At 41.6% G+C, this 20,000-nt stretch overlaps 2 protein-coding genes across 2 annotated transcripts in view; one reads left to right on the plus strand and one right to left on the minus strand.

The window, feature by feature from the left end:
* The first annotated feature begins 1,325 nt into the window (after nt 1-1,325).
* LOC119596302 (autophagy protein 5-like) lies at nt 1,326-8,947 on the plus strand. The gene is made up of 7 exons (XM_037945475.1): nt 1,326-1,438; nt 3,902-4,077; nt 4,280-4,365; nt 4,549-4,665; nt 6,477-6,601; nt 6,853-7,053; nt 7,495-8,947. The coding sequence occupies exons 2-7, from the start codon at nt 3,922-3,924 to the stop codon at nt 7,617-7,619; spliced, it is 810 nt and encodes a 269-aa protein (XP_037801403.1). The 5' UTR covers nt 1,326-1,438; nt 3,902-3,921; the 3' UTR covers nt 7,620-8,947.
* A 772-nt stretch (nt 8,948-9,719) lies between these two features.
* LOC119596264 overlaps nt 9,720-20,000 on the minus strand; it is a 19,027-nt gene continuing 8,746 nt past the window's right edge. Inside the window, exons 4-5 of the mRNA XM_037945428.1 lie at nt 12,766-12,888; nt 9,720-12,525 (exon numbers count right to left, since the gene is read on the minus strand). Coding sequence (XP_037801356.1) covers nt 11,265-12,525; nt 12,766-12,888 — 1,384 coding nt within the window. The 3' untranslated portion in view covers nt 9,720-11,264. The remainder of the gene's footprint in view (nt 12,526-12,765; nt 12,889-20,000) is intronic.

A 20,000-nucleotide genomic window follows, 5' to 3' on the forward strand; every position in this document is an offset into this window, starting at 1 on the left:
TAATATAATAATGGTAACAATAATAATAATAATAACAATAATAATAATAACAACAATGATAATAATGATAATGATAATATAATGATAATATATAATAATAATAATATAAAGATAATAATGATAAAAAATGAATAATAATAATATAATTATAATATATTAATTATTAATTATATATATATATATATTATTAATATAATATAATAATAAAATATAAAATATAATAATATAACAATATAATAATAAAAATAACAAAAATAATAATAATAATAATAATAATAATAATAATAATAATAATAAAATATAAACAACACATAAACAAAATATAAATAAATAATATAATATAAAATAATGAATATGATGATAATAATAATAATAATAAATAATAATAATAATAATATATAATAATAATATATGATATATAATAATAATATAATATTAAAATAATAATAATATAATAATAATATAATAATAATAATAATAATAATAATAACTGATAATAATAATAATAATAATGATAATAACAATGATAATGATAATAATAATGATAATGATAACAATAGTAATAATAATAATAATAATAATAATAATAATAATGATAATAATGATAATAATAAAAATAATAATAATAATAATAATAATGATAATAATAATAAAGATGATGATGATGATGATGATGATGATGATGATGATATGGTTATGAAAATGATAATGATAAGGAAATGGATAATATTGATGTAATGATAATAATAATAAAAATAAGAGCATAATGTCCCTTATGTCTCGTCCATCCGTCTATTCGCCAGAAATCACAGTCCACGTAGAGAAGGAAGTCGCTGCATTTTAATGGAAACGTTCAGCTTGAAGACGAATTGATGATAATGGACAACATGTATATGAAACAATACACAAGCTTCAAAGCATTATATTATATATACTATATATATATATATATATATATATATATATATATATATGTGTGTATGTATAGATGCTTATTATATATGCATATATATGATATGTATATATGTATATGATATATGATAAATGTATATACTATAAGGATACATATTACATATTTCATAAACTACATATATGATATATATTACATATATACATATGTAATATACATTATATATACATTGATATATGATATACATATTAGATATATCATATTATATACAATATGCATCCATTTACAGCATATGCATATATATCCTCACAGCCTCATATTACATATATCATATTATATACAATATGCATCCATTTACAGCATATGCATATATATCCTCACAGCCTCCTTGTTCGCTATCTCCTGTTCGCAAGCGGCGCCTCACAAGCACGTGTTCGCTCGCTTGTCTTCGCTCACTGCGTCGAGGTTTGTTGTTGTTGACGAAATTTGACGAGGAGGGAGCAAAATACTGGGATTTGTTGAGTTTAGGTGAGTTTTGGTGGTAATTCGTGTGTGTTTTGGTGTTTACAGCAACTTTAAGAGGGGATGGGTTGTTAGATAATGCTTATTCTGTGGTTTGTTTACGTGAATAGATAAGAATTTGGGAATTGTTTATTTGGCTATCTGCTCATGACCAGAAGCCATTAGTTGTCAGAGAGACATTATAATAAGGTCAATATATTCAGAAAAGGGAGGATTTTGCTTGATTTTCGTGTTTGGGGATTATTGATCGTGGCTCAGCTCGGCTTTGTATAATAGGAAAAAATAGGTTCAAAGTATCAAGTAATTTTACATTAAATATATATTTTTTTTTGTTAAATGGTATGGTAAGTATTTATTATGGGGATCGGATTGAATTCCTTGTCCCATCAATTCCATCTACTGATTATTATGAAAGCCATGTTTTTAAAGAATTACTAATACCCCCATTTTGGCTTTCAGTTGTTTTTTTCATAATCAAATAAATCTTTCTCAAAGTCCGCTTAACCTCTTGGATCCGTGTGCTTCGCTGCTTATTCGGGCTCAGGGTTAATATTACTGAGAGCGACACATAGAGATAGAGGGGAATGGACACTGCCATCTTATAGAGCATAAAAAATAGTAGGAAGCAATACAGGTAAATCTGCTGCAGCTTCTTATTCACCAGAGAATGATGAAATTAGCCTCAGCAAAAGCATTTTTTTTGGGGGGGGGTATTTTAAATTTTTTATATTTGTCATCAGATAAGCTGTATCCAGATAGTCTGAGACTATTTTCCCAGACTGGAAATTTGTGGCTTATGCGCAATATACCCGCTCAGTCCAATCATCCTCCAAGAGTTTTTGCTCTCTCATGGCAAGTCATGCCCGCCATGCTGGCTTTCTGACAAAATTCTCATGACCCTGGGCCTCAGCTGAATTTTTCCTTGACAGCATGTTCATGTCACTCACAACACAGCCAAATTTCTTCATGATGTGATGGTCACCTCATCGAGATCCAAAGGGTTAACTATGACCTGTGTTGGATAGCAGATGGCCTACTGTCTCAAGGCCAGCCCAAGAGATAACTGCAGCCTCAGTGTCTCGTTTCCCATAAAAGCCAACAATACTCCATTTCATATTTTTTGCAAAATAGTGTTTGAACTAGTTCCAGAGTTTGTGATAAAGTGCAAGGGAAGTCTACAGACTCTGATATTGACATTATATATATGTATATATATATATATATATATATATATATATATATATATATATGTATATATATATATATATATATATATATATATATATATATATATATATATATATATATATATATATATATATACATGTGGTGGATATTTGTTGCCCTTTGACAGAGCACCAACAGGCATGGATGCCATTGTGATCAGCAAGGAGATTTAGTAAGTGACAAGTATGATATCTTTGAATTAAGTAGCATAAACTGTATTACTAATAAAAGAACAATAGTATAGTAAATGAAAAACTAAATAGGCCTAATCCTTGAAGAAGGCATACTAGAACCTGCAAATTGGAGACATGACTAGGGCCTTAACGTCAAATGCATTGACAACATGATATTTGTTTTTGACATTTTCTTATAAAAATCAGGGTGCTTTTTTCCATTTTATGTACTAAGCTATTTCAAACATACCTCTCGCAAGTGGATTAAGTCGGCTCCAAAATGTGATGGAAGGGAATATATTATAACAAGAACTGCTTTACAGTAACTACTGTAAAAAGAAGAGGACAGTAGTTCACCACTAATTTAAAATTAGATGGTTCCACAAGTGTTCAGCCACCAGGGAGTCAAGTGCGATCACGCCTGATTCCCCTTTTTCTTGAATTTGTAGGAAACAATTTTTTAAGCTCAGCTTTGAAGGTAATTTTCTGATTTGATTCTATGAAATTTTTTAAAAAGTGTGAATGAGAAGTGAGTATTTTTGTAGAGCTGAATATATATTTAATGTATTTTGATTTTATCTTCATCAGAAATGCATTTCATTGGAGATAGAATCAAAGCATGTCAAATAGTTCTCTAGTTTTGTGAAGATATTCGTTTTTACTCACATCTTTTTTGCAATTGTCACATAATTATTCTATCCCAAAACAGGGATTATAATAAGGATAGGCTTAATATGAATACCAGATGATGTAGGCATTATCACTTTATCTCAAGCACAGATGTTCATTTAAGCTACATAAGCAAATGAAATAACTGAATCTAATTGAAATCACAGGCTTTACCTGATAAAGTATAGAGCCTGTACACATTTTTCAACATTTCCATTAAAAGAGTACTGTAAAAAATTAGTGTCATATCCAACCAATTATAAATGGGAATGTAATAAATGTATATACATTTTTTTTTTTTTCTATTTGCAGTGTAATTTAGCAGTGTTATTTTCATTTTAAGTTATAGTTATAAGTCATGTACTAATTTTTTTTTATTTCCTCTTTTTCTCTGTTCCAGATTGAGTATCAAAATCAGCCATGGCTGAAGACAGAGAGATTTTGCGTGAAGTGTGGGATGGCAGAGTTGCTGTTTGTGTTCAACTTGCAAGTGAAGACTGCAACACACTGAGTGCCCCAGACCCATACTACCTCATGGTGCCAAGACTATCCTACTTCCCTCTAGTTACAGATAAGGTAAATTTAGGCTGAAATTTGTATAATGGTTGAAAATTTATAATTTTATCTGTAGATTATTTTTATGTATTTGTGTAGAAATTAGACTTAATTTATTGTATAAATGGATCACATGTAAGATATCTTATGAGATACATGTTGCAGTTTGTTCAGTCAGTTCAGTGTTAGCAAATTAAACCCATCAAATGTGTTCCTGTTACAGGTACGAAAACATTTTCTCCGCTTCATCACAACAGAACTCAATGATGCTGAGATGTGGTTGGAATCAGATGGTACTCCATTGAAATGGTAAAATTTATATTGTTATATCAGTAGTAATATACCTTAGTTGAGCCTTTAATTCAATATAATTGTTGTCTGTTTGTCTTAAAAGATATGTGCACATATATTCACCACTGTGCAGTTGTCAGCACTGATAAAGAAACTGATGTTACTGAAATGTTTTGTAAGATATAACACATCTCTTCCCAGGCATTATCCCGTTGGTGTTCTGTTTGACCTTCATTGTGGTGGTGCTTCCCTTCCTTGGAACCTCACTGCCCACTTCTCTCACTTCCCAGAGCATGAGCTCATCAAGTGCTCTTCCAGGTCAGTGGTTCTTCAAAGAACACTAGACACAACTCAAACCAGTGCCAAGACCAGTACCAATAGTGTACTTCCATTATTTAGCATTGCAACACTGTAATGGCATAACTTTTCTACTTAATTTCTATCTATTTAAAGAAAAATTTAGGAGTGATATGTAATACAGATGTGTAACAGCTTGCAGTTAACCTGCTGGGTCCATATGTCTCACTGAATGTGTGTGTGCCAAAGTCTGGGCATTAGGCTTCCTTGAGTGGCAACTCCTCCGGGCGTGTAGCTTGTAGAATCAGTCCACACAAATACTTGTGCACAGTATCAAAACTTCTTGTCTCCTCTTTGCAATGCTGTTAGCCCTCTTACTGCAGATGCAGTTTTTGGTGTCTTGCCTTTTTCAGCAGTCTATATTTGTCACTTGTAATGTTGTATGAAGATGATAATAGACTATTTTCTTTTAGCAGACTTCATATTAACTTTGCATCATTTGTGATATTATTTTGTTTAAGTATTCTGTTCTCTTTATCATACCCTACACAACAAGTAACAGTGGGTAGGAATAGGATTTTGCATATAGAAATAATGTCCTCCCTGTGGGCAGCCCTCTTCAAGACATGGTTGAGGGCTGGTAAAAGTCACCCTTGTGGACTGGTGGAAATCCTGCAGGACCTTGCAAAGAAGCCTCTTCCTGAAGGCTCACTAGGTCAATTTCACCTCAAGTACTTTGTGCATTCATAAGGTCAATATATACGAGACATCCCCGTCGCCCAACACTCGGCAACACTTTCCCATAATGAAGATGTTCCTGGTATCTACTCCTTAGCCCCCTTTTCTTTCTTTCTTTCTTTCTTTCTTTTTTCCTTTATTCTTTTTTTCTTTCCTTCCTTTCCTTTCCTTCCATGATGAAGTGTTCCCTTCACCTTCCGCTCTACCAATTTTTTTTCATCACAGTAATTCCATGTCACTCAGATCCAATGGATTAATATAATGATAATTCTTAATAATCATCTTAGCCACAAAATCAAGTTACATTTCTTTTGTTTCATCAGTAGAATAGGAGGAAGTTTATACATATTTATATAAGAATTATATGATTAATCCAAGGGATTTTTCATGCAGGTTGAGGAGGATTCTGGGTCATCGTAAACGTTCTTAATACTGACATGAAAAGAAGCTTTAGTAGCTTTTCAGAATAGGGCTAAGATTTTCAAGATTCTACTCCTCATCCCCTTTCTCCTTCTTCTCCTTGTTTTCCTCTTTTCTTTCTCCTCTTCTGCTTCTCCTCCACCTTCTCTGTCTCCTCCTCCTCCTTCTCCTCCTCCTTCCTTCCTCCTCCTCCTCCTCCTCCTCCTCCTCCTCCTCCTCCTCCCTCTCACCCTCCTGAACTTCCTCCTCCTGCTCCTTCTCTTCCTCTTCCTCCCCCTCCCCCTCCCCTCCTCCTCCTCCCCCTCCTCCTCCTCCCCTCCTCCTTCTCCTCCTCCCCCTCCTCCCCCTCCTCCTCCTCCCCTTCCTCTTCTTCCTCTTTCTCTTCTTCCTCTTCCTCTTCTTCCTCTTCCTCTTCTTCCTCTTCCTACTTCTCCTCCTCCTCCTCCTCTTCCTCTTCCTCTTCCTCTTCCTACTTCTCCTCCTCCTCTTCCTCCTTCTCATCATCATCATCATCATCATCATCATCATCATCATCATCATCATCAAAATCCTCCTCCTCCTCCTACTCCTTGTCATCCTCCTCCTCATCTTTATCTTCCTTGCCTTGCCCCCCCCACCTCTTTATGACTAAATACATTGAATGAGCCTCATACATTTTTTTCCCCCTTTTCCAGAGAGGTTGTAGAGTCCCATTTCCTTTCCTCCTTAAAAGAAGCTGATGGTCTGAAGCACAGAGGGCAGATCATTACCAATATGCAAAGCAAGGATCACAAGCAACTATGGATGGGCCTTTGTAATGGTAAGCAGTAGTTTGGAGGAAGAGAAATCTCCTTTTTTCAGTATATGATTTCCTACTCTTTCTTATGGGTTATGTTTTGTTTTATCATTGCCCTCTTCAGCCTCTTATTGTTATGTATTTGAGTGTGTTTATTTGTATATAGTTATCTTTTTCTATTATTTTAATAATCAGAGGTTTTACCATATTAGTATTCCTAATATTTTGAAGACTCTAAAATCAGTAAAATGTAAGTCCACATTTGTACCTTTCAGATAAGTTTGATCAGTTTTGGGCCATTAATCGGAAGCTTATGGATAGTACCCCAGAGGAAGGCTTCAAACACATTCCCTTCCGTCTGCACTTACCCTGCCAGCCCCCAATTCAGAGGCTTATCAGACCTCTCACAGATGACGGAAGAAAGGTTACGTTGGGTGACCTCCTGCAAGAGTTTTTACCTGATTCCAGTAATGAAGGTGAGAACAAAGGTTTATTAATTATCATTTTTCATTTTATCTTCTTTTCATCAGTTTTAGACCCTCACTATTTTTTTTCTTTTCTTTTTAGATCAGCATTAAAATGTTCCTTGTAATTATAATCATATGCACAAAATATGTCACCCAATATTTTCTTGGTTTCTGTAATTTAGATAATTTTACCCTCATTATTTAATGTGACATGTATTCAGAAAAAAAATGAGTTTCATACTTGTTCATCCTAATAATTCTTTAGCATACTTTGTTTTTTCTCAAAAATATCTTTTCTCATAGGCAACTACTGTTTTCTGCAATGAAATTTAATGTTTCCAATATACATAATTTTCAGTTATCCAATAGGCTGATTAGAAATGACATTGATTAAATGATGATGAGTGCTCGTTAAAGGTATTTGTACATTAAGCATTTATCCTTTTCTAGGAGACCGCGTAGTGATCCAGGGGATCGAGGCCCCACGAGAGACTCCGTTACAGTGGCTTAGTGAGCATCTTAGTCACCCAGATAATTTTCTTCATATTTGTTATATTCCAACTCAGATGTCATGACCAGGGTACTTATGTCACCTAGCTTCAGGATTACACTTTTTAGCATATTCACTCCATTGACAGTGTTGAGGATTACGAGTGAATGTAACAAGTTTTCTTCGTGTAATGCATAAGAAAAGCCTGTTGTGTATGATCATGCAGAAAATGTTTTGTGAGCTATGTCTTTATTAAAGTTGCCATCCATGAAGCAATTCAAATGGCTGGAATGATATTGCATCTGTTATTCAGTTGCCATTCTAGCTTGTAGAAATTGTCTATAACATGACTTTCCCTCAACAATTTGTGTATACTCAATATATTTTATTGATATGCAGGTGAATGTTTTACCATGCATTTCATACTTGGTTTGTAAAAGCATACGTAAAATTGTATGTGTGTGTCTTTTGGGTATAAGTGTGTTTTTGCTTGCATTGATGAATAGCTGTGTTAGGGAAAGAAAGACAGAAAGCGAGATGAGTGAATGAAAGCATAATTCATCTGGTGTTTGAACTGTTAGTAGTGCAAGTTCATTCTTTTCTCTCTTTATTTATGACTTTTCTTGTTATAAAACCGATGTGGAATGTGCTAAGCATTCCCAGGGAATACTTATGTTCATATTAATTTCTCTTATTATTTATTCTTACAGTATCACGAAATACTGACACTTCTCTGCTTATTTACATTCATTATGTTTTTGATATAATCATTTCTGAAGTCTTTCTTCTTCTTCTTCTTCTTCTTCTTCTTCTTCTTCTTCTTTTCATTTCCTGTAGAATCAGCATAGAATATAAATCCATTACCCATCAAATTATCATAGGATTTTTCAAGATACCAAAAATTAAACCCCTATTGTTCAACTTTATTATTTTCCCAATTTCCAGTTGAATGAAATGTTTTAGAGAAAAGACATGCAACTACATTAAATAATGGTATTTTATGTTCCAGAAGATTGGTATGTTTACCATACGAGGTTAGTGTAAAAGTGTTGTATAATGATATTAAATGAGCATAAAAAAGTCACTTTGAAAATTATATAACATCAGATTTTTGATTCTACATTTTGTTTAGTTAAGGTATTGACCCCATATTTGTGTATCTGAATTTGAAATTTCGTTTTGTATTATAGATTAAGTGTCCAACTACAAAAATCTGTCATGTTAGAAATAACATAACAGATGGCTGATTTTTTAAGTTTTTATCTTGTTTAACTGTAAAAGAATTCAGAAAAATTCCTATTGTACACCCGCGTGGGTTTCCCTTCTGCTCTTCTCTTTACAACAGGAACAAGTCATTATTAAGATGTGATATATTTATGTACAGAATATGATTAATATTATATCCAAGACCAAGGCTGTGTTTGATCTCCTTCAGTATACTGCATAAATCAGACCATCTGGAACCTACAGATAATCTGTAGGTTCTGTGCATTTATAATCTAATAAACGAGAAGTCACTAGTACATGACCTTAAATTATATATTTCTTAGTTGCATGACTATAGCTGAGTGATATTTACCATTTACAGTTGTATTTATAAGTCGGTTTGGAGTTGATATTTTCCAATGAAATGTGGTTGTAAGTTGAATGCAATGGTAGTTGTTAGTTACCTTTTGAAACATGATACAAACCTGTTGCTGATAGACAGTTGTGAGAAAACTAAGCAGGTAATAAACCAGAATTTCATAATTTTTGTTTGTTAGTATTCTATAATCCAAAAGACTATCATAGAGCAGTTTCCGGGAATTTTTCATATGACAAAAGATCATTTTTCAGTATCATAATTTTATATATAAGCATTAAGGAGATTTTTTTACCCTCACAAAAGTCTCTAAAATATATATCCATATCCCATATATAAAGGTATGGTAAATGTCTTCAGTCTTCCCCTAAGGCAACAGAAAACCATTTAGATTTTAGGCTGAATGTAATGTCAGTAATTCTTTTTTCTAAAAGTTTATAGATGTTCAATATGATGTTTCAGTACAATGAAGGGAAAGAAAAAGAGGTTTCATTATGAGCAGAAGCCAAGGATAGTGCAATGAATAAGATTGATTTATATGAAGTAATTTGATATTGTTTGAGCTAGAGAGGGAATGTGTACCATGTGGAAGAGAAACACAAGTTTTCACTGATTTTTTTATTATTGTCTTCTGTCTTTCTTTTTACTTTTGTGCATTCATTTTTTGAAACAGAATTCATAGATGGAAACAGGAACTGTTTATTAACATTGTTCACCTATAATAGTTTTATAACACTACCCAGTATATACATCAGGGGAATATTGTGTAACGAATATGTACAAAAATCATTTCACGCTCCCTAAAAACAATCACACTTTTTACAGTATATTGTTTCATGTGCATATTACATATTATTTTAGTATAGAGGGAATTGTTTTTTTACCACTTACAATGCCATCCCAAAAAGTACCCTTTTGTTCCCGAGGTTCATTATCACAATATGTGGAAAATTCTATATCTGGAATCTGAACTACAATCGAGAATGGAATTATAAAATGTTCATATGACTGTAAGTTCCCTATATTATTACAAATGTGTGTTGTATTGGAATAGTTTCCCTGATATAAAGATTTTTTTTTTTAATCTCAAGACAATAATTGAATAAAGAGCCGGATTCAAGATTTTATTGTAGGTTTTCTGCAAGTCTAATTACTCTACAGTGCAATACATAAAATGATTGTATTTTGTGATTTGCAGCCATAGTGTATGAGTAAAATCTTACTGTACAACAGACTTAGAGCTTTTAATATTAAATCTATGAACTTAACTGGGTTTATTATAAGTCTCCAACCAGAAAGCAGATCTCATTATCAAAACTCACTTTTATATTGTTATAAACACTCACCAGCTCACGAAAAGCCAAGCAAATAAACACACAATACAGATAACCAGAAAAAGCATATTGCAGAGCTGAGAAAAGAATTATCACAGCCATTTTCCTTGCACATTAAACATCTGTTTCTTCTGTATACACAGTATATATATTGGTTATGTCCAGAGTGAACATCCTAAAATGTGGTGTGTTAACAATGGATGTTGATGTGGTGTTTCTTGTATTTTGTTTATCTAGTTATTATCTTGTGACGCAGAAGTCACTCTCTGCTGAATCTGCAGGGTGGAAATGTCAATCTAAGATTTGCCATTTTATCACCTAGAGACATTATTATTTTCTAAATTAGGTACACAGACTGTACCAGTGCACGATCTTGTATTGGTTCTTATGTGTCAAGGACTTCAGGAACGAATTTAGCTAAGGTAGTCATGTGATGATAATTCCTATATCTATGTCTGTATTTACTCATCTTAATCCATATCCTGTAAATAAATAAGTAATATACATATACATATGTGTGTGTGCGTGCGTGTGTGTGTGTGTGTGTGTGTGTGTGTGTGTGTGTGTGTGTGTGTGTGTGTGTGTGTGTGTGTGTGTGTGTGTGTGTGTGTGTGTGTGTGTGTGTGTGTGTGTGTGTTTCGCTCTATGTGAGATACTCGTTCCCATTTATTTATAAATCATGTTCATATACATATATAACAAGACGGGGTAAGAAATCTATTTGACATTTGTGTTTCAATGTTTTGCTAAAGTGGTCACTACCATCTGAGTTATCTTCGGAGACTAGTAACAAAACTATCATTATAGTGAGACCTCAGTCTTTGAGAAGGCCTATCCAGTTAGCAAACGCTTTGCATTTTAGGACCACCTCTTCCTGCACTAAGTTGAAAGACATGGCTAGGACGGCAAGGCCAAGCACCAGGTAGATGGACCCGGTGACCAGCTTGATCTGCGCTTCCTGCGTCTCGTAGCCCAGCGACTTGCCCGGAACGAAGTCGCCGAAGCCGATGGTGGAGAGGGTGATGAAGCAGAAGTAGCAGGCGTCCAGCATGGACCATCCCTCCAGCCATACGAACAGCAGGGACCCGATGCCCAGGTACGAGGCGACGAAGCCCAGCACGATGGGGATGGGCACGCGATTTTCCGCATCCGACGTGTCGGGCGGAATGGGGCGGTAGTTCAGCCCCAGCATGTCGCCGTCGACGGCCTGGCCCGAGATGGGATCCGTGAAGACGGTCGTGGCGTCGGTGCGCACTTGCCCGAAGCCTCCTTTGTTCATGAGCGCCATCTTGCGCACGATCTTGCTCTGCTCGAGAAGGGCGTCCCCGGAGAGCGTGTTGTAGACCACGAGAGTCTTTCCCGGGGACCGCGGCGGCCGATCCACGAGGCGCGGGGGAGGAGGCCCGTCGAGCTCCATCCCGCCAGACAGCGTGGCGCCCAGGAACGGGCTCGAGGTCCGCTTGTTGCACGGCCGACTTGCAATGCTCGTGAGCGACGTGCTGGAGGCGTGGTGCGTGGAGGTAGTGAACGCCGGCGAGCCGGGCCGCGTCGAGTGGTTGGAGGAAGGCTGCTCCATCTCTGATTCGATGACGATGTGCGGGCCGCCGTTCTCCCGCGCCAGCGCCCACTCTGCCGGGGTCTCTCGCGCCCGCGGAGACGAGGGCTCGGGCGTGGGCCGCGAGGAGGCCGTGGGCGAAGGGCGAGTGGACACGCTGGGGGACAGGCGGGTCGAGACGGTCACCATGTCGTAGTCGTGGCAGTCGCTCGCCGCCGGGTCGAGCGACACCACGAAGCCGGGGATGTGGGTCCTGGTGTAGGCCGCGCACTCGGCCACGATGCGATTCGCCTCCATGTCCGGGAGGAGGACGTGGTTCTGCGAAGGGAACGGCAGAGCGCGCGTCGCGGGAGGGCCTGGCGAGGGGCTCGGCGAGTCCAGCGACGGCGCCTTCAGGGGGTTGTCGGAGCCGCGGTGGATGGTGGCCGAGATGGGCGGCGAGATGAGCATGTTGCGGCGGTTGGGCTTATACCTGGGGGGCGGGGTGTAGGGGGCCGGGGCGGCTGGTCCCGCCGTGCCGCTGCAGGAGGACACGGGAGGAACAAAGGAAACATTATCAATAAACCTTGATCTGGACAGAAGTTTTCGTTTCCACTAATTGCCCAGAAAAAAAAATCACATCGGTAAAACAATATCCATCAATCATTATTACAATAACAATAATCCTTTAAAAGTACAAAAGATTATCCAAGACTTTACTGACCTAGGATTCTGCAATAATCCTTTAAAAGTACAAAAGATTATCCAAGACTTTACTGACCTAGGATTCTGCAGCATGGAAGACGACTCCGCACTCTCCTCGCCCCTCTTCTTGCGGCAGCACCAGCAGCACATCCGGGGGTTTTTGAAACCCGAGGGCGGAAGGGGCCCCTCGGGCGAGGCCCCTCTCCCTCTCTCACCTCTCTCTGCTCGCTCTCCCCTCTCTCTCTCTCTTTAACCCTTCTCTCTCTCTCTCGCTCTCTCTCTCTCTGTCTCTCTCTCTCTCCTTTCTCTCCCCAATTTCTCTCTTCTCTCCCCCTTTCCCCCTTTCTCTTTTTCTTTCTCTCTCTCACTCTCTCTCTGTCTCTCTCTCATTCTCTCCCTCTTTTTTCCCCTCTCTTTTTCCTCTCTCTCTCTTTGGGGGGCTCTCTCTTTTCTCTCGCTCTCTCTCGCTCTTCTCTCCTGTTTTTGTCTCTCTCTCTTTCCTTTTACTTTCTCTCTCCCCTCTCTTTTTCTTTCTCCTTTTCTCTTTTTCTTTCTCTCTCTCTCCCCTCCCCTCCCCTTTTCTCTCCTCTCTCCTTTTCTCGGGTCCCTCTCCTCCTCTCGGGTCTCCCCTCCCCTTTTTGCCCTCTCTCTCTCTGTCCTTCCCCTCTCTCTTTCTCTCCCCTTTTTCTTCTCTCCTCTTTCTCTTTTTCTTTTCTTTTCTCTTTTTTTCTCTTTCTTTCTCTCTCCTCTCTTTCTCCTCTCTCTCCTCTCTCCCCTCTCTCTCTCTCTCCACTTTTCTCTCTCTCTCTCACTCTCTTTTCCCCTTTTCATTTTCTCTCTCACTCTCTCTCCCTCTCTTCCCCTCTCCTTTTCTCTCTCCCTCCTCTCCCCTCTCTCTCTCTCTGTCTCTTTTTCTCTCTCTTTTTCCCTTTCTCCTCCCCTCTCTTTTTCTTTTCTCTTTTTTCCTCTCTTTTTCCTCTCTCTCTCTTTCTCTTTTTCCCCTCTCCTCTTCTCTCTCTCTCTCCTCTCTCTCCCCCTCTCTTTTCCCCCTCTCTCTTTTCTCTAAACCCCTTTTCTCTCTCCCCTTCAAATCTCTCTCCCCTCCTCCTCTTTTTTCCCTTTTTATTCTCTCTCACCTCCCCTCTGTCTCTCTCCATTTTTTCTCTCTCACTCTCTCTCTCCCCTCTCTCCTCTCTCTCTTTCTCTCTCTCTCCCTCTCTCTCTCTCCTTATCTCCCCTCTCTCCCTCTCAAATCTCTCTCTCTCTCTCTCTCCCCCCTCATTCTCTCTCCTCTCTTTTCTCCCCTTTTTTTTTCTCTCTCCTCTCTCTCTCTTTTCTCTGTCCCCTCTCTCTCTTTTCCTTCCCCTCTCCCCTCTCCTCCCCTCTTTTCTTCTCTCTCTCTCTCTCTCTCTCTCCTCTCTCCTCTCTCTCCCCGCTCTTCTCTCATTCTTTGTCTCTCTCTCTCTCTCTTTCTCTTCTCTCTCCCCTTTTCTCCCTTCTCTCTCCCCTTTTTCTTTTCTCTCTCTTTTCCTTTTCCTCTCTCCTTTTTCTTCTCTTTTCTCTCCCCTTTTCTCTTCTTTTTTCTCCTCTCTCTCCCCTCTGTCTCTCTCTCCCCTCTCTGTCTCTCTCTCCCCTCTGTCTCTCTCTCCCCTCTGTCTCTCTCCCTCTCTTTTTCCCCTTTTCCCCTCCTCTCCCTCTCTCTCTCTCTCTCTCTCTCTCTTCCCCCCCCTTTTCTCTCGCTCTCTCTCTCTCTCTCTTTTCTCCCCTTTTCTCTCTCCCCCTCTCTCCTCCTTTCTCCTCCTCTTTTCTCTCTTTTTCTCTCTCTTTTCTCTCCCCTCTCTCTCTTTTCTCTCCTCCCCTCCCTCTCTTTTCGTCTCTCTCTCTCCTTTTCCTGTCTCTCTCTCTCTCTCTCTCTCTCTTTTCCTCCCTCCCCTCTCTCTCCTCTCTCTTTTCTCTCCCCCTCTCTCCTTTCGTCCCTCTCCCTCCTCTCTCTTTTCCCCCCCCCCTCTCTCTCTCTCTCTCTCTTCCCCTCTTTTCTCCCCCTCTCTCTCTTTTCTTTCTCTCTTCTACTACCCATCATCTATCGATCTATCTATCTATCTCTCTCTCTCTCTCTCTCCCTTTCTCCTCTCTCTCTCTTTTTTCTCCCCCTCCCTTTCCTTTTTCCTTTTCGTCTCTCTCTCTCTCTTTCTTTTTTCCCTCCTTTTCCCCCCCCCCTCTGTCTCTCTCTCTCTCTTCTCTCCTTTGTCTCTCCCTTCTCTCTTCCTTTCCGTTTTCTCTCTCTCTCTCCTCTCCCCTCTAAATCCCCTCTCTCTCCTCCCCTCTTCCCCATTTTTATTCTCTCTCTCACTCTCTCTCGGTTTTCTCTCTCATTTCTCTCTCCCCTCCTCTCTCTCCCCTTTCCCCCTTTTCTCTTTCTCTCTCTCTCTTTTCTCCCCTCCTTTTCTCTCCCCTCGCTCCCCTCCTCTCTTTTCTACTCTCTCTCCTCTCCCCTCTCTCCCCCTCCCCTTCTCTCTCTCTCTCTCTCTCTCTCCTTTTTTCTCTCTCTCTCTCTCCTCTCTTTTCCCCTCTCCTTTTCTCCCCCTCTCTCTCTCTGTCTTTTCTCTCTCTTCTTTCCCCTCTTTCTCACCCCTCACTCTCTTTTTTCCCCTCCCCTCTCTCTCTCTCTTTGCTCTCCCCCTCTCCTCTCTCCTTTTCTCTCTCCCTCTCCCCTTTTCTCTTCCCTTCCCCCCTCCGGGTTTTTTCTCTCTCTTTTTCTCTTTTCTCTCTGGGCCCCTCTCCTTCCCCTTTTCTCTTTTCTCTCTGTTTCTCCCTTCTCTCCCTCTCTCTCTCTCTCTTCTCTCTCTCTCCTCTCTCTCCTCTTTTTCCTTTTCTCTCTCTCCCTCTCCCCTCTCTTTTCCTCTCTCTCTCTCTCTCTCTCCCCTTTTTCTCTCTCCTCTCTCTCTTTTTCTCCTCCCCTCTCTCCTCCTCTCTCTCTCTCTCTCCTCTCTCCCTCTTCCTCTCTTTTGCGCTTTTTCTCTCTCTCTCTCCCCTCATTTTTCTCTCTCTCTCTCTCTCTCTCCTTTTCTCTCTCCTCTCTCTCTCTCCTCTCCCCTCTCCTCTCTCTCCTCTCTTCTCTCCCCTCACTCTTTTCTCTCTCTCCCCTTCCCCTCTCTCCTCTCTCCCTCTCTTTTCCTCCTCTCTCCCCCTTTTCTTTTTTCTCTCTCCTCTCTCTCCCTCTTTCTCTCTCTCTCCTCTCACCTCTCCTCTCTCTCTCTTCCTCTCTCTCTCCCCTCTCTCTCTACTCTATCTACTATCTACTATCTATCTTCTTCTCTCTCTCTCTCTCTCCGGGTCTCTCCCCTCTCCTCTCTCCCCCTCCTTTCCCCCTTTCTCTCTCTCTCCCCTCGTCTCTCTCTCCCCCCTCTCTCTCCTCCCCTCTCTCCCCTCTCTTTCCTCTTTTTCCCCTCTCTCTCCCCTCTCTCTCTTTTCTCTTTCTCTCTCTCTCACTCTCTTTTTCTCTCCCCATTTTCTCTCCCTCTCTCCTTTTTTCCTCTCTCCTCCTCTCTCCTCTCTCTCTCTCTCTCCTTTTCCCCTCTCTCTTCTCTCCCCTCTCTCCTCTCTCTCTCTCTTTTCTCTTCTTTTCCCCTCTTTCCTTTTTTCTCCCCTCTCTCCCCTCTCTCTCTCTTTCCCCCTCTCTCCTTCCTTTTCTTGCCTCTCTTTTTCCCCTCTCTTCCCCTCCCTCTCTCTCTCGTCCGCCCCCATCTCGCTCTCTCCCCCTCTCTCTCTCTCACTCTCTCTCTCTCTCTCCTCTCTTCTCTCTTTCTCCCCCCTCTTTTCTCTCTCCCCTCCCCTCCCCCCCCCCCCCTCCTCTCTTCTCCTTCTTTCTTCTCTCCTCTCTCTCATTCTCTCTCACTCTCTCTCTTCATTCTCCTCTCTCTCTCCCCTCCTCTCTCTCTTCTCCCCTCTCTCTCTCCTCACTCTCTCACTCTCCTCTTTCCCCTCTCTCTCTCTCCCCTCTCTCCTTTTCTCTCTCCTCGCCCCCCTCTCTCTCCATCTCCCCTTCTCTCCCTCTTCTCTCCCCTTTTTTCTCCCCCTCTCTCCTCTCTCTCTCTTCTTCTCCTCTCTCTCTCTCCCCTCTCCCCTTCTCCTCTCTCCTCTCTCTCTCTCCTCTCTCTCTCCCTTTATCTCTCTCTCTCTCGCCCCTCTCTCTCTCTCCCTTCTCTCCCGTCTCTCTCTCCCTTTTCCCCCCCTCTCCCCTCTCTCTCTCTCCTCCTTTTCTCTCTCTTCCCCTCTTTTTCCCCTCCCCCATTTTCCCTCTCTCTTTTTCCCCTCTCCCCTCCTCTTTTCTCTCTCTCTCGTCTCTCTCTCTCTTTCTCTCTCTCTTTTTCTTTTTCTCTCTCTCTTTCTCTCCTCTCCTTTTTCTCTCATCCCCCTCCTTCCTCTTCTCTCTCTCCTCTCTCTCTTCCTTCGCCCCTCTCTCTCTCTCCTTTTCCCCCTTTTCTCTCTCTTTTCTCCCCTCCTCTCCTCCCCTCTCCTCTCTCCTTTTTCTCTCCTCTCCTTTTCTTTTCTTTCCTTTTTCTTCCCTCTCTCTCCTCTCTCTCTCTCTCTCGCTCTCTCTCTCTCTCTCTTTATCTTTATCTTCCTTTCTCTCTCTCTCTCTCTCTTTCTCTTTATCCCCTCTCTCTCCTCCTTTTTTCTCTCTCCTCTCCCCCTTTTCCTCCCTCGTTTTCTCCTCTCTCTCCTCTCCTTTTCTCTCTTCGTTTTCCTCTTTTCTCTCTTTTCCCCTCCCCTCTCTCTTTTCTCTCTCTCCTTTTGCTCTTTTTCTCTCTTCTCTCTTTTCTCTTTTTCCCCTCCCCTCTCTCTCTTGTCTCTTCTCTCTCTTTTTCTTTTCTTCTCTCTTTCTCCTCTCCTCTCTTTCTCTCTCTCTCTCTCCCTCTCTTTTCTCTCCTTTTCCCCTCCATTTTTGTTCCCCCCTCTCTCTCTCTCTCTCTTCCCCCTCTCTCATATACTCTCTCTCTCTCCTTTTCCCCCCGTCTCTCTCCTCCCTTTTCTCCCCCTCTCTCTCTTTTTCCTTTTTCTTCCCTCTTTTCTCTCTCTCCCCTTCATCTCTTTTCTCCTTTTTCTCTCCTCCTTTTCTCTCTCTCTCTCCCTCTCTCATCTTCTCTCTCCTCTTTCCTCCCCTCTCCTCTCTCTCTTTTTCTCTCTCTTCTCTCTCTCTCTCCTCTCTTTTCTTTTCTCTCCCCTCTCTCCCCTCTCCTTCCCCTCCTCTCCTCTCTCTCTCTCCTTTCTCTTTCTCTTTTCCCCCTTTGTTCTTTCTCTCACTCTTCTCTCTCTCTCTCTCCTCTTTCTCTTCTCTCTCTCTCTCTCTCCCTGCCCCTCTCTCCCTTCCCCTCTCCTTTTCTCTTTTCCCCACTCTCTTTTTCTCTTCTCTCTCTCTCTTCGCCCCTCTCCTCCTCTCTCTTTTTTTTCTCTTTTTCTCATTCTCGTTTCTCTCTCTCTCTCTCTCTTTTTCCCCTCTCTCTCCTCTTTCCCCCTCTCTCCTTTTTTCCCCTCTCCTTTTCTCTCTCTCCCCCTCTCTCTCTCTCTCCTCTCCCCTTTCTTTTTCTCCTTTCCCCTCTCATTTTTCTCACTCTTTCTCTCTCTCTCTCTCCTCTCCCTCTCTCGTTCTTCCTCCTTTCCTCCCCTCTCTCTTTTCCTCCTCGCCTCTCCCTCCCCTCCTTCTCTCTCTCTTCTCTCTTCTCTTTTTTCCCCTCTTTTTTCTTCCCCCTCTCTTTTCCTCCTCCCCTCTCCCCCTCTCTTCTCCCCTCTCTCTCCCCCTCTCTAGCTCCTCCTTTTGCTCTCTCTCCTCTCTCTCCTCTCTCTCTCTCTCTTTTTCTTTTTCCCCTTTTTCTTTTCTCCCCTTTCTCTTTTCTCTCTCTCTCTCTCCCCAACCTCTTTCTCTCTTTTCCTCCTCTCTCTTCTCTCTCTCTCTCTTCTCCTCCCCTTCTCTCTCTCTCCCCCTCTCTCTTTCCCTCTTTTCCTCTCTCTCTTCCCCTCCTCTCTCTTCTATCTTCTATCTTTTCCTTCCCCCCCTCCCGTTTTCTCTCCCCTTCCCCCATCGTCTTCCCCCCTTTTCTTTCTCTCTCTCTCTCTTCCCCTCTCAACTCTCTCTTGCTCCCCTTTTTTCTTTTCCTCTCTCTCTCTCTCCTCTCTCTCTCTCTCTTTTTCCCCCTCCCTTGTCTCTTTCTCTCCTTTTCTCTCCCGCTCTTTTCCTCTCTCCCCTTTTCCCTCCCCTCTTCCCTCTCTCTCTCTCTTCTCTCTCCATTTCTCTCGCTCCTCCTCTCCCCTCTCTTTTCCCTCTTTCCCCTCCTTTTCTCTCTCTCTCCTTTGCTCTCCTCTGCTCCCCCTCTCCCCTCTCTTCTCCTCATATTTTCTCTCTCTTTTCTCCTCTCCCCTTCCCCCTCTCTCCCCTCTCTCTCCCCTCTCTCTCTCTCTCTCTCTCTTTTCCCTCCTCTTTCTCTCCTCTCCTCCTCTCTCTTTGTCCCTCTTTCTCTTTCTCTTTCTCTCTTTCCCCCTTCCCCTCTCATCTCTCTCTCTCTCTCTCTCTCTTCTCTCTCCCTCTCTCGTCTCCTCTCTCTCTCCCTTTTTCTCTCTCTCTCCCTCCTCCTCCTTTTTTCTCCTCTCTCTCTCTCTCTCCTCTCTTTTTCTCTTCTCTCGTCACCCCCGGGTCTCTCTCCTCTCTCCTCTTCTCTCTCTCTTTTCCTCCTTTTTCTCTCTCATTTCCTTCCCCTCTCTCCCCTCCCCTCTCCTCCCCTCTCTCTCGTTTACTCCCCTCCCCTCTCTCTCCCTTTTCTTCCCCCCCTCTCTCTCTCTCCCTCTCTCCCCCTCTTCCTTTTTCTCCCCTTTTTTCCCCTCTCTCCTCCCCCCCCTCTTTTTCCCCTCTCCCCCTCTCCCCTTTATCCCCTCTCTTCCCCCTTCTCCTCTTCCTTCTCCTCCCCTCTCCTCTCTCTCTCCTGTTTTCTCTCTCTTTCTCTCTCCCTTTCTCTCTCTCCCTCTCCTCTTCCTTTCCCCTTCCCCCCTTCCCCTTCCCCAAATTCCTTTTCCCCCCTCTCATTTCCCTCTTTTCCCTATCTCTCTCCTCTCTCTCTCTCTCTCCCCCTCCTCCCCTTTTCCTCTCTCCTCTTTCCCCTCCTTTTGCCCTTCCCTCCACTCCCTCTCTCTCCTTTTCTCTCTCTCTCTCGGGGCCTCTCTCTCTCTCTCCTTTTCTTCTCTCTTCCCTCTCTCCCCTTCTCTCTCTCCTCCTCCTCCCTCTCGCATCTCTTCCCCTCCTCGGGTCCCTTTTTCTCTTTT

This window comes from Penaeus monodon, chromosome 37 (assembly GCF_015228065.2).
Source record: "Penaeus monodon isolate SGIC_2016 chromosome 37, NSTDA_Pmon_1, whole genome shotgun sequence".
Classification (NCBI taxonomy): domain Eukaryota; kingdom Metazoa; phylum Arthropoda; class Malacostraca; order Decapoda; family Penaeidae; genus Penaeus; species Penaeus monodon.

Bases quoted from the DNA above. Each gene is read 5' to 3' on its own strand.
- LOC119596302 (XM_037945475.1), top strand. From the start codon at position 3,922: ATGGCTGAAGACAGAGAGATTTTGCGTGAAGTGTGGGATGGCAGAGTT. The intron at 4,666-6,476 runs GTCAGTGGTTCT...CCCCTTTTCCAG, and splicing joins CTCATCAAGTGCTCTTCCAG to AGAGGTTGTAGAGTCCCATT. The intron at 6,602-6,852 runs GTAAGCAGTAGT...TGTACCTTTCAG, and splicing joins ATGGATGGGCCTTTGTAATG to ATAAGTTTGATCAGTTTTGG.